Raw genomic sequence first — 13,357 nt, 5'->3', positions numbered from 1 at the left:
GTCCATATAGAGGTGCTCGACTCCTATTCTAACTACTAACAATTTAACCCCTTCCTACCGTTTGGCAAAAACAAAGAAAATGACTTCAGTGTTCGAGCACTGGCACATTTGGAAAACGCTTACTTTATATACAAATTTAGGCATACAAAAAATTTGGCTGCTGATTTTGCCACTCTCATTTTGTTAACGCCACTCCCCTGCAAGTGTATTTTTGCACCAAAAATACACTTGCAGGGGAATGACGTTAACAAAAAAGGGAGGGACAAAATCATTTCTCAAAAATTTTAAGCATTTAAGAAGAGAAAAACACAGGACCGGCCCTAAGTATAGGTCTACTAGGCGACCGCGAAGGGCCTCCTTTTTTTGGCCCAATTATAGGGCCCCCAAATATGGGAAATAGTAGTATAAATATTATGCATGCAAAGTTTTATACAAGCACTTTTGTTCTTTAACTGTGAGGTAGTGTGTTTGAGACCTACTCCCTTCAAAATTTTGCACCAACGATTTTTTAACTTTCGCAAAATAATGTTTTGAAAATGAAGCCAATGAGATTTGAACCCATGACCTTGGAAACCGAAGAACACTCCAGGGCGTGTGCAACACAGGTGTCCTTTTCATGTTGGAAAAGGATTTTATAATTTATAAGAAGAAACTAGAGGCCCTATATTTAGAACTCGCTTAAGCCCTCGAAAATCTCAGAACCAGGCTTGGCCGGTCCTGGAAAAACATAGTAAGATACTCTGTACTCCCTTTTACTTATCAAAACAAACATACTTCCTTTGATTAGTAGCAAATCGGAGTGGTTGCTTAGAGTAAAGCAGCAAAATCGAGCCAATATATCTCCTGAAACACTGCAATGGTCAAACAAAGAGTGAACTTTCTAGAGAAAAAAGGTTCTGACAGACGTAGAGATGGAAGAGATCAACATTGCCCCCAACAAGCTCAAAAAGTACAAATGAAACAATGGTTCAAAATTACCGAGACTTGACATAAGAAGCAGACAACATGGAAGTGACAGCAGATAAAGACGCAAAATAACCAACACAAGACAAGGTTGGTGTGGTACAGTGACCCAAAATTTCCTACTGCGCTAGAATTTACTCCTCAACGAACTTCTTGAGTCTTTTCAGCCATATCGTGTACTCTTTTCTGTCTTTGCTTGTCATATAGTCATGCAAGAAACGTGCTGTGTTGTCATTGAACCCCCTAATCTCTAGATACTTGTAGAGAGCATCTTGCAAATCTTCGGCCAAGTCCCTAAGGGGGTAAAACATCAAGAATTCAAGACAAATGCACTAGTCATAAAGGAGGCCAGAAACATCAAAATAGATATACAAGTCATGAATCACAATACTCACGAGAACTTGGGCCCCTGATATGCAATATCATCCTCCTGTGCATTTTCTGGATCCTTTATTGACAAGTAGTCTATTTCAAACCCATCAGGGTCTGCAGTACAACCAAATTCCAAACTGGGTCCGCTCTTCTTAGAAACTTTAACAGCTAGGGGGATGCGAGATTCATAGTCATCAACTGAATCGTCCTCGTCCTCACCCTTATGGCTCTTCGCTTCCTCCACTTCCTCTTCCTCATTTTCATCTTCATCTTCATATTCATCTTCATCTTCATCTTCATCTTCATCCTCAGCTGGAGTGTAAACTTCAACATTGATAGTTTCTCCCTTATATTCTCTAGTCAACAATATCATTTGTTGCCCTGGGTTATCTTGAATTTTGAAGGGCAAGTTCTTTGGAACCTGTTCATCCTACAAAACAAAATCAACTGACTAGGATCATATCGCCATTGCAAAGATTATTAAACAAACCACTTAGCACACCTTGAAAGAAACTTCCATATGAATGACTGATGATTACTTGCTCGTTAAAAATGCAACTCGAACGAGAAAGTGCATAAACAGAAAATCTGGACCACTACATGTAAGAAGCATAAAGAATGAACAATACTAACATCAATTAAGGACAACATATGCTGTTTGCAACATAATTGCGAGTTGAAAGTACCACCATCACATTTCCTGACAAAAATGGTTTTCAGTCCCCGACTTGCATTCAAAATTTACATTCATATCTTTGGTGCCAGATCTAAACTCTTAGCGGCATTCCAATTGAATGCTTAATATTTTCCAACATTGTCCGCAACTTACTTTAGTATTAGGATCACTAAGGCTCTACATGGTTTAATAGCAATGAACTACTAGCTAAAAACATTCAGTAGACGACAGACACTTGGACTTCAAAAATTCTTGTCTCACAACTTCCAATGTGTTTGGTGATAATACAATTTTAACGAATAACATGTTGGAAAGTAAATAGATTGTTGCTTAGAACAACTCCAGGAATCAAATGTATAATGCATTTTCCTAAAACTCAATTATTAAATCCAACCAACCAAACTCTCTTATACCAAAACATTTTGTCCCTAAAATTCTCTGGCCAAACACGTGGAGCCTAATTTGTACAACCAATCAGACTGTTACCAGAATTTTGAAGATCTTTCTCCTACTTCTGAATATATAGCCTAAAGCCTCCTAATTACACACAACATCAACTCATGAATGTGAACAAAAAGCCAATGTGTCCAACAACCATTAACAAGTAGGGGAATAACTAAGTATTTGTCCTTCTGATAACACAGGCGCACCTCGACTAATCCTTGGGAACCAATCCCACCGTTCACTAGCGGGAGCCCTAAGTAAAGCCAGAGCCAAGCCCCATATAAACTAGCCCCAAAGGAGTTAATACCACCTAAGAGGTTTCGAACTTAAAACATTAGGAGGGAGCAAACCCCCAAGTACCAGCCACCAGGCCTTGACCACCTGCCACCCGGCCAACCCCTTGGGGTTTACAACTAACTAACTAAGTATTTGTCCTGCTAACTTCTGGTGTATGGTATCCCTTTATTTACATCCAACTATAAATCCTACAAAAATATAACCTAAGGGAAATTGCCACACTCCCATATTTCTAAAAAAAATTAATGCGCAAGAATCTCAGGAAAATGGTACTCCCTGCATTACAATTTGTTTGTTCAATGTCGAGAGAATTCAACTTTTTCAGGAAACACATTACATTTACCCTTACAACTTTTTTGAAAAGTTTTGAAGCCACAAAAACAAAGGGCAAACAGTGAACTTAATTCGTCCAAACAGTCAAATGAACAAACACTTTGGGTACATCCAAAAGTCTAATATTGCACAAACAAAATTGGAAGCCATAAAATTAGGACTAGAAAAAACTAAGGAAAAAAACAAAAATGAGACGACAATCGAATAGACCAAAAGAATAGATTAACCGGAAACCAAACAAGGAGTAGAGTATACCGAAGAGGAATTCACGACAGTATAACCGTCAGACTCTTCGACGGCGGCTTTGGAAATTTCTGACTCAAGGACTCGGAGGAGAGACTCGTCGGGGCTGGGCTGCTTCTTTGACTTGGAAGAGCGAACGGACAACCCTGCCTTTGACTTCCGAGAGCCATGGAGAGAGAGGTTGCTGTGTTTGACGGTGCAGAAAAGAGCAGAAGAGTGGGGATACCTTTGACTTCCGGTGCGTTGAATCGCCGGGGGTAGAATGGCGGAGACCGGCATGCGGACAATGCTGGAAAGCGCCATTTGCACCGAGAGAGAGAGAGAGAGAGAGAGAGAGAGAGATGGGTTTAGGCTTTTAGCTTGAACAAGATAGGGTTTTGGGTTTTGGCCTGAACAAGATACGGATACAAGTTTAGATACGGAGACAAGTTTTTTGAAGGGGAACAAGATAAAGGTATAGGGTTTTTAGAAGGGGAAATTAGTTGTAAGTGCGGTAAAATAGTTTTTATTTAGCAGAAGAAAATCAGCAAAATAATTTTCAGCAAATTTTTTTAATTTTTGAGTATTTTAGCCATAATGTCAAAACATGGATAAACATTTTCATAGAATTTTAGGGTGCGCTTTCATATTATAGGGTTTTAGTGGTTTAGACACTTTTATTGGATACCCTAGGGTTTTAAGCACTTTCGCATATAAGGTTTTAGGTACTTTTATAGGCACATATTATCTTTATGTTTGATTGCAAAATGTACTTGTTCTCGAGCTCAAAAAATATAAATATAAAAGATTTTGAAAATTGAATTATGCACTCCCTTTATTGACATCTACACTTCTTTTTTTGAATTTTAGTATTAAAAATATGTATAATTTTTTTGATAAAAGACAAAACAAAAGAGTATATATGTCAAAAAAAATGAGCGTAGAATTCAATTTCCAAGATTTTTGGCTAAATCTTCCTTTTTAGAATGTTGTTTGGGATTGGGGATATGTCTCTCGAGTTTTTCTTAAAATTTCATTTTCGCCCCTAAACTTTCAGCCAATGTCTCAGAAACACCTATATTCCACTTGACTGCGATTAAGTATATATATAGTTTACAAAACTCCTTAAAATCCCGTCGTCAGATTTCGTCAATTTTCAAACGAAAATCGATGACATAGCACTATTTTCACATGAATTGACATTTTTTACCCTTACATGAGTTTTTTTTAGGAAACAACCATCATCTTCTCTCTCTCACACACACATACACCACCCATCCCCTCCTACTCATCCCCTTATATCATCGCTCAAATCCAAACAACAACCCCAATCCTATTTAACTACATATACATCAAATTACCCAAATTCATTACTCTATCTTCCAACATATAAAACTTTATTCTATTCATCTCCCTCTCTCTCCCATCAAAAAACCTAAATTTTGCAAACCAATTCAAAAAGAGTTTGCAGGGATCACAATCTCTCTCTCCAAAATCAAAAATCAAAAATCCTAAATTAAATAGAAAGGGTTAATTGTAATAAAATCAAATTGAGCAATCCGCTCTTTCTCTCCATCTAAAATCATAACCCTAGAAAGGTTTTTTTTTTTTTTTTGCAATTAAAATTTAACTAATCCAACTCCCCCCCCCCCCCGCTTTAAGTTAATTATCTTTTGGTCTTAATTTTGGGGTTGAGGTGGGTTTGTTGTTTGGGGTTTGATTGTAAAGGGCTTTGTTTGGAGGATTTGGATCTTTGTTGGGAACATGTGGAAACGACTTTTTCTTGTTTGATTTGGAGAGAGAATTGTGAAGAAAATAAAATTTTAAATACCAAAAAAAACGCTTTCTGATTTTATTTTTTTTTGTCTTTATTCAAATTCTTTTAGCATTAGTTAGTTTTTCATCGAACTTTTGTGAATTATTAATTTGTTCTGATAAGAAAAATTGGGAAAAAAATTATATCTTTTACCCAATAAAAATTAAAAAACTCCAAAATTTTGCCAAAACCCCAAAAAGATGGGCTAAATGAGCTAAATTGTGGATAAAATATACTCGTATATATTTTTTCTACTTCTTTTCGTCAAGACAAACCAATAATTCTCAAAAGTTTGATGCAACAATGACAAATCCCAACAAGATTGAATAATGACAAAATGAAAAGCCAAGTTAGCTTTTTTTTGAAAAAATAGACCTGAGTACGATAACATTTTTTCTTATGTTTCTTCACATTGTTTTACACTTTGTTTGTCTTCTTTTATGTTCTTTCTTTTTGATAAGTTCCAAACATACCCTGAATTGTTTTCCCTATTTGGTACAAATTTATGCTTTGTTTGGTCAAGAGAAGGAATGGACAAAAAAGAAAAATAACTACTCCAGTAAAGAAAAAGCAAATCATTATTATGGTTATTTTGTAGAGACCCAGAATAATAATTATTTTACCTCATAATTTAAATATCTGAGTTCGGCATCTTATGTGAATAATATTGTTGGGGTCATAATGTGATCACTTGAACTTGTGGGACTTGATGAAATGGTCAAATGGTTGAGGGGTGTAAGGTGAGATTAGCCCTTTATATATAGGAGAAACTTTTTAGTATACCGGGGATACCAACACCCTTGGTATCCCCTCCGGTCCGTTTTCATTTTTTCGGCCATTTTCCAATCACACTTGGATGATCGATTTCGTTCATTTTGTAGAGTTCAACGAGAACTATAATCATACCAAAATTCGTGTTCATTGGATTTTTGTAAAAACATGATCGGTACACATGAAAATTGAAAAAAACCAAAACTGGATCCAAAAGCACACTGAATTGAAACCCAATTTTGTTTGTTTTTGCAATTTTCACAGGTGCCGATCATGTATCTATTAAAGTCCGATAAATACGAATTTTGGTATGATTATAGTTCTCGTTGAACTCTACAAAATGAACGAAATCGATCATCCAAGTGTGATCGGAAAATGGCCAAAAAAATGAAAACGGACCGGAGGGGATACCAAAGGTGTTCCCGGTATACTAAAAAGTTTCTCTATATATAGTACAAAAAGTTAAGAGCAGGGAATTCATTTTTTTCCTCTTTTTTTTATTTTCCACCTACGCTCTCTCTCTCTCTCTCTCTCAATACTCTCTCACACAAGATCCACGAGAACCCACCTCCAATAGATTGTAATCTAGTGAACTCGGCTCGTAGGTCGCGCGGATAGAGCTCGGAGGGGGTTTTCTTGATGGGTTTCCGAAAAAAATCAAGTTTAGAGCTTAGGGCTTGGCTTTGATCTTTGAGTTCAAAACCCTTGAGGTAGGATCTCTCCTCTCTATATATGTTTATGTGTTGATTGGGTATGATTTCTGGTGTTGATCGTTATTTTCTTTTTGTAATGTGTTGACAGCTGTAAAATCTGAAATTTGCTACTCGAAACGGTCTGGGTATCTACCCATGAGGGAGGGTATCGATGCCCATCAATCTGAAATTTTTGTCACTGTCTCGGTATCGATACCAACCAAATCAGGTTTTTTTTTTTTTTGATCAGAAACCAAATCAGGTATTGATACATGTACTCTCTGTGCTGTAATAGTTTGGGTATTGATATCCAGGAAGGATCCGGACCTTAGTATGTTACGATTGAACTTTTTAACACAAATTTGTTATGCAATGGTTTATTAGGGCGATTAGGTGAAGAGCTTTAATTGATGAGAGATGAGCTTACATAATGAAAAGGGATGGTTGGTTTGTAAAATTGAAACGTGATGTCCAACTATTGTTTCAACCAGGATTAGGAATTGGACCCAAACCTAAGGCTACGGTTTGGATCGATGGCACCTCTTATACTTTAACATATAGAATTAAACTCTTGGACACATACTGTGATACTGGATACATGATGATAAAATAAAAAGAGATTGATGAAATGTTCAATGGCAATTGAGACTACGAGTTGTGACATGAATATTTCTCTTAAACTTAGATTGTTTGACTTACTTCCATGGGATTGAGTTCTTGTAGGATTGATTGACACATTGGGTTACGTATTGACTAATAATTAGTTTGTTAATGAAATAGAAAATGAGAAGTGTAACAGTTGCTATGTATAAAAGTATATTGAAACAAGAATACGTGTGAACTTGTGGTGTATAAGGGATATGTATTGATGGTGTATTGATATGCGAGAAAATGACTCGACATTTATGTTATTTGATACTTAGAGAAAAATGAATAGTTTTTCCTCTTTATGTGTTGTATCCATGGGTTGGTTTAGTATGTGTGTTTTGCTATGGGTGCGAATTAGAGAAATGTTAGATAATGAAATTGCTTGCTCAATGAGGATATGTGACACTATATGAGTGGCATGGTGGATAATTGAATGGTAATAAGAAGGCCAAGGATCCACCACCATAAGGTGAGATGCCGGAATGTAAGCCACGGATCCACCATAAGGTGAGATGCCGGAAATGGGGTGCACGGGGTCCTGAACACCCGGAAAATGAAATCGAAATACGTAACAACACGAAAACGAAGAATCTTGTTATTGTTCAGTATCGTATTAAGATGGGAACGTCTGTGTTTGGTGATGAGGTTGTTTGATTGATGGGATTAAATGGATGTAAATTGTGAAATGATGTCGTTGTTCATACTATGGTTACATGTCGTTATTGTCAAACATGGAGCGTGTAGTTCATGAAGGGAGTTGGGAAAAATGGACAATTTTAATTGAAAATGGTTTTTGATCACTGATAATGTCGAACCAAGAAAGAAGGGAGTATTCATATGAGAAACTGTGAACTTTGAATTGGAGTTAGTATCTTGGATCGTTTGAGATGTTGAGACTTGCCTTCTTTCCTTTCTTATAGAGTTTTTAATTATTGTGACTTGCCGTTATGATATCGGCGCGGAAGTTTGTTGGTATGAATACATGTTTGATACTTGAGGTGCGATGTATGTATGGTGAAAGGTTTATATTGGTACTTTCATTATTTTTTACTTATAATGGAAACTTGATAAAAAAAGAATTCTGGGAAGATAATAAAATCAAGACTAAAATGAGAGGTGTGCGTGTGGGTAAAGGAGGGTGAACCATGGCTTGTTGGCACTAAAATGACCAGATGATATAGAGGGACACGATGAAGGATACGATAACTATTAGCTCGAGAATGTAAAAAAAAAAAACTGATTGGATAGACGTGTGAGTTTCTTTGTTATTGTGGTGCGGTATTATTCGATGTATCATTGTCTGCTTTAAATTCTTTCTCTATATGCCTAGCGTGCACAAAGAAAGTGTTGAATGTAATACTTTTGTCAAACGTTGTTGCTTTTATGAAAATATTTTCTTGGCAACCGTAATCCTATTTTCATATAGAGTTAGTATAGCTCAACCCTTCAATTTTCAGGTACCAATCAAGGTGTATAGCGTGGAGTGCCGGGGTGCATTGCCGGAGATCTTTAAAAGCTTATATTGAAAGAGTTCTTTTATCATCTTGTAAACTATCTTTTGGGAGATGAATTTGTAACTTCATTTGTCTATCCTTGGACTTTGGAAAAAAAAAATGTATTGATACTAAACATTTTATTCTCTTTCGAATTTTATGCAACATCGACACGGAGTAGCTTGAATAATTGTTTGAAAGGAGGCTAGTATAAGAAATGGTTTTGGATACAACATCTATGGGTATGTATGCATAGGGATAAATGGATCAGTTATCTATGAAAAAAATTATATTTATTTATTGTTAAAAATTGAGGCGTGACATATTTTGATATGCTTTATTGCAATATTTAAAAAAAAAGTAAAAATTTTAATTTGCACTTATTTTTTATTCCTTCTTCCTTGCTCTCTTATTGTTTACATTTGAGAATTTTATTGCACTTAGTGCCTGTTTGGGCGCTGCATTTTCACCTTTTTAACTTCTACTTTTTCAATTTTGGGCGTTTGGCTGGTGTGTGAAAAAAATGAGTTTCGAGAAAATAAGTTTTCCATTTTTGAAGATGCAGAGCAGAAGTCAAACAAGGCCGGAGGTTCTTTTTCACTACTTATTTTCCACTTTTGATGAGCAAAGAGAAGAAAAGACCAAATAATCCTTTATATGTGGTTTTAGGGCTCTCTTAGGGTGCTCATTGAAAGGCTTTAGAGCTAAAATTTTATTATGATCATTTAAGATAAAATGATCAGAAAAATAAAATCCTCACATCGGTTAAAACGGATTGAAAATTTGAGCAATTAATTTTTTAATCATATTTTTTACTAATATATAAAGGGTGTAATAAGTTTTTTTTTTGTTTTAGGAGAAAGGTTAAAAAGTAGTGTGTTGATACAATTAAAAACGAATTTTTTAAAAAAAATTGATTAAATCATTATTTATACATAGTATATCCCATAATAAATAAACAAGGGTAACATGGTAAAAAATCAGGTCATAACTCATTTTCATCACATATCTTTCAAACACTACTCCTGTTGCAAAATGCATTCTGCACATGTCATCCAAACATTTTACTAAATTCAAAAACTCATTCTGACCATAATTCAAAAAGTCAAAAAGTTGAAAATAAAAAGCCAAAAAATAGGTTTCCAAACACTCCTTATATGTTCCGAAGTGAATGTTGTAAGAAATTGTTGCTTATACTCGTCATTTATCTTTTAAATTTTTGGTGCAAACAATTTTTTTTAATCTTGGATGCAATTTTTTGTAATCTTTTTTTAGAAACATATTTTTACACTCTACTTTTTAATAACTGCACTTTAAGTTTGTTGGGTATTAAAAAATTACTAGTGTTTGGGCACACACAATGTGTGTGTAAGTGATGAGGAAGAAAGCATACAGCGATTTCACCTTAACTACTTTCGTAGGTATTCAAATACAGTAACGGAAAATTTACATCCCATTGTAAATGGACACACTTTCGCAGTTAAGAAAAAAGACAATTGAAGTTTTTTCGTCCTATTTATGTAACGCTATTCAGATTTGAATTCTGAAAATCATTTTTATTTTATTTTATTTTGGTGATCACCGAAATAAAGCATGAATCCTATGTACGGATTTAATAATTAATCGAAATGGAAAAAAGGTTGGAGTATATTCAAACAAAGAAGTGGGAAGTGAGTTGAGTTATTTTCCTATTTTAGCTTTTACTGTTATTGTAGGTGTTGTGGTAAAGTCCATCAATTTTAGAATTCCATTGTCCAATTTTAAGAAGGTGAAAATGTAAGCAAATCATAATTTTGAGTCCATATCAAAATGGTGTCGCACATCCTTCCACTAGACGACATCATTCATTTGTGAAAAAGCTACAGCCACCAACGGTGGCCTTCTTGATTCTCCACCGACGGTCACGCGGGCCCACTTCGGGTCCCGCACGGAAAATTCAAGTCGTTCAATAATTTAATTCTGAAAAATAGGAAAATTGGATCGAGCATCTACGTCATATAAGTTAAGCTAATTTTTCACGGGGCCCACATATAGATTGAGCTGATTTTTTCACGAATCGTAAGGCCTCGTCGGTGGTTGTAGAAGGACTCTTCATTTGTTGGAGACAGATATGAGAGGAGTAGCCTTCGAGAGGGTGTAGTTTCCTTTATACTTTTGATGTACCAAAAAAAAGAACAGAATACGGAAAATGATCTTGATACTCCACTTTTTTATAATGACACTCCAAAATTTATCTTTTAGTGTGCTTTATTGTGTATAATTTTTGCACTAAAAAATAAATTTTAAAATGTTGTCATAAAAAAATGAAATGCAAAATCATTTGCCTAGAATACGTAGTCCAAAGACTCCAAACGATAATAACTAGCTTGTTGGATCGAACACAACACAAAAGCAGCCCAATTTTCCGGCCCCATCATCATGTGGACTTGTAATTATTGAGGACACTAGTGGGATCTATCCCCATTTACGACACTCGAGCTCATTTGACGTTGAAAATGGTAATAATCAAAATGTGTCACGTTAGTATTTGATTATCTATTTAGATAATAATTAAACTTAACAACTTCTATCTCCATATTGGTTATTTTTGCATCTCTAACCAAAAAAATCTTCACAATACACAATGCACATTTGTTCAATCGCAAATGAATTCTAATCACACCCGACTACATCAAATTATTTGTCTCGATGAGACGATTTCAATGTAGGGTGTTTTTGAGTTATTGAGTTTTGGTTATTAATAAAAGTTGTTAAGTTTGGTTATGGAATGAGTGAAATTTAGTTATTTGCTAAAAGACTTGTAACTTTGCTTATTACAATGTAGGTATTTTTTTTAGTATTGTTGTTAAATTTACTTATCCACGCTCATTTGCTTATTATTACGATGGGGATGCTCTAGCATCCGCAATGGTAATATTCAAAACCAATAACCAAAATATGCCACATCAGTATTTGATTTTCCATTTAGTCCATAATCAAACTTAACAACATTTACCTCCACATTGGTTATTTTTGCATTTCTAACAAAAAAAAAATCCACAATACACAATGCACATCTGTCTAATTGTAAATGAGTTCCAATCACGCACCCGGCCACATTAAATTATTCGTCTCGATGAAACGATTCAAATGTAGGGTGTTTTTGAGTTATTGAGTTTGGTTATTGAGTTTTGATTATTGGTAAAAGTTATTAAATTTGGTTATGGAATGAGTGTAATTTGATTATTTGCTAAAAAAAATTTTTAACTTTGCTTACTACAATGTTAATTATTTTTTAATATTATTGTTAAATTTACGTATCAACGTCTATTTCATTATTAATGCTCTTATGAGTCCAATGCCGGCCTAAAATCTTAGGATGCTCCTAGGACTCCAGTGCCCACCTAAAATTTTAAATAGTATTAAATTTTGGATTACCAGAATCCCAATATCTCTGGGAACTAGGAAGACTTTTTGTCATAAAGTTCACCATGGGAATGAATTGAAAATGGCTGAAAATTGACCAATAATAAATGTTCCCATTTTTCTAAAGGGGAACAGATTTTCAGGGCCTCTGTGTTAGGCGGAAAGGTCTTCACCTCCAGATCTTCAAAACCAACATTTGAGATTTGTTGGGGAATGTCATTTTTGAAGTTATAAAGCATCCACAGTGATCGTCTGATTTAGGAGAGGGCCCCTGTATTGTGAAAGCAAGAAGATTCATACAGAGAGGGATTGTGTAGTTCAGAGAGAGAGGGAGGGAGGGAGGGATGAAAGACTTGTTTGGGAGCCCAGGGAAGGTGAGTGGGCTTCTTCTAAGGATAGGACAATGCTTGTTTGCTTCTGCTTCTATTGGTGTTATGGCCTCTGCTTCTGGCTTCTCTACCACTACTGCTTTTTGGTACTCTCTCTCTCTCTCTCTCTCTCTCTCTCTCTCTCTCTCTCTCTCTCTCTCCTTTTCTTGCTTTCTTTTTTAATTTCTTTTTGTGGGTTTGCCTGAATTTTTTAGCTGTTAATCCCCTGAATTTTTTTAGCTGTTAATCCCCTGAATTTTTTTAGCTGTTAATCCCCTGAGGCATTTTGTTTGAGATTTGATTGAAATGTTTATGTGCATGCGTAGGAGCGTATCAGTACCGGTCCCGAGCAAAGCATTCGCCTTGCCCCCAATATTTTGCTGAAATGATGGCTCCCAAAAAATTATGTGGTATCCATTAAATATAGGTCTACAAGATCACATTCATTGAAAACGAGCATGTCAAACTAGTGAAAATTGATTATACAAGCATGTAATTTTAACATTAGAAATGCAAGAAGAGAGTGATCTTTAAGCGATTTTTTAAATTTTTGTAATGATTAAGTTTTATATTGTTGAATAATAATTTTTCTTTTTTAAATTAACTTATCTTTTTTAAAATGTAAGGGCCACATTTTCTAAAATTCACCTTGGGCCTCTAAAATGTAAGGGTTGGCCCTGGAGCTTACATACCGTGTTTGTTTCTTCTCAGTGTCTGATTTTTGTAGTTGGGTTAAGAATTGATGGGGACATTTGTTGAAGAAAAATGGAAATGCTGTAATCTATGCAGGCTTTCTGATGCCTTTCAGTTGTAGTTTAGTGATTATCTTTTAGCAAGCATAGGGAGAAGAACTCACA

At 35.3% G+C, this 13,357-nt stretch overlaps 2 protein-coding genes and 1 long non-coding RNA gene across 5 annotated transcripts in view; 2 read left to right on the top strand and 1 right to left on the bottom strand.

Annotated features, from left to right (window-relative positions):
* Positions 1–857: 857 nt before the first annotated feature.
* Positions 858–3,757, bottom strand: LOC131320463 (uncharacterized protein At2g39795, mitochondrial-like). Its single transcript, XM_058351180.1, has 3 exons — positions 3,341–3,757; positions 1,359–1,765; positions 858–1,257 (listed from the first exon to the last, which is right to left on the bottom strand). The coding sequence occupies exons 1-3, from the start codon at positions 3,629–3,631 to the stop codon at positions 1,098–1,100; spliced, it is 858 nt and encodes a 285-aa protein (XP_058207163.1). The 5' UTR covers positions 3,632–3,757; the 3' UTR covers positions 858–1,097.
* A 2,608-nt stretch (positions 3,758–6,365) lies between these two features.
* Positions 6,366–8,917, top strand: LOC131320462 (uncharacterized). The gene is made up of 2 exons (XR_009198276.1): positions 6,366–6,604; positions 8,692–8,917. It is a non-coding gene; the product is annotated as an uncharacterized LOC131320462 (long non-coding RNA).
* A 3,212-nt stretch (positions 8,918–12,129) lies between these two features.
* LOC131320459 (CASP-like protein 5B2) overlaps positions 12,130–13,357 on the top strand; it is an 85,836-nt gene continuing 84,608 nt past the window's right edge. For 2 of the 3 annotated variants that reach the window (XM_058351177.1, XM_058351178.1), the window contains exon 1: positions 12,130–12,607. In XM_058351177.1, coding sequence (XP_058207160.1) covers positions 12,477–12,607 — 131 coding nt within the window. In that variant the 5' untranslated portion in view covers positions 12,130–12,476. The remainder of the gene's footprint in view (positions 12,608–13,357) is intronic. The other variant, XM_058351179.1, reaches the window with a different exon arrangement.

This window comes from Rhododendron vialii, chromosome 3a (genome assembly GCF_030253575.1).
Source record: "Rhododendron vialii isolate Sample 1 chromosome 3a, ASM3025357v1".
In the NCBI taxonomy this organism is placed as follows: domain Eukaryota; kingdom Viridiplantae; phylum Streptophyta; class Magnoliopsida; order Ericales; family Ericaceae; genus Rhododendron; species Rhododendron vialii.
Note: the sequence above shows the minus strand (reverse complement) of the source record. Positions and strands in the feature narration are given on the sequence as shown.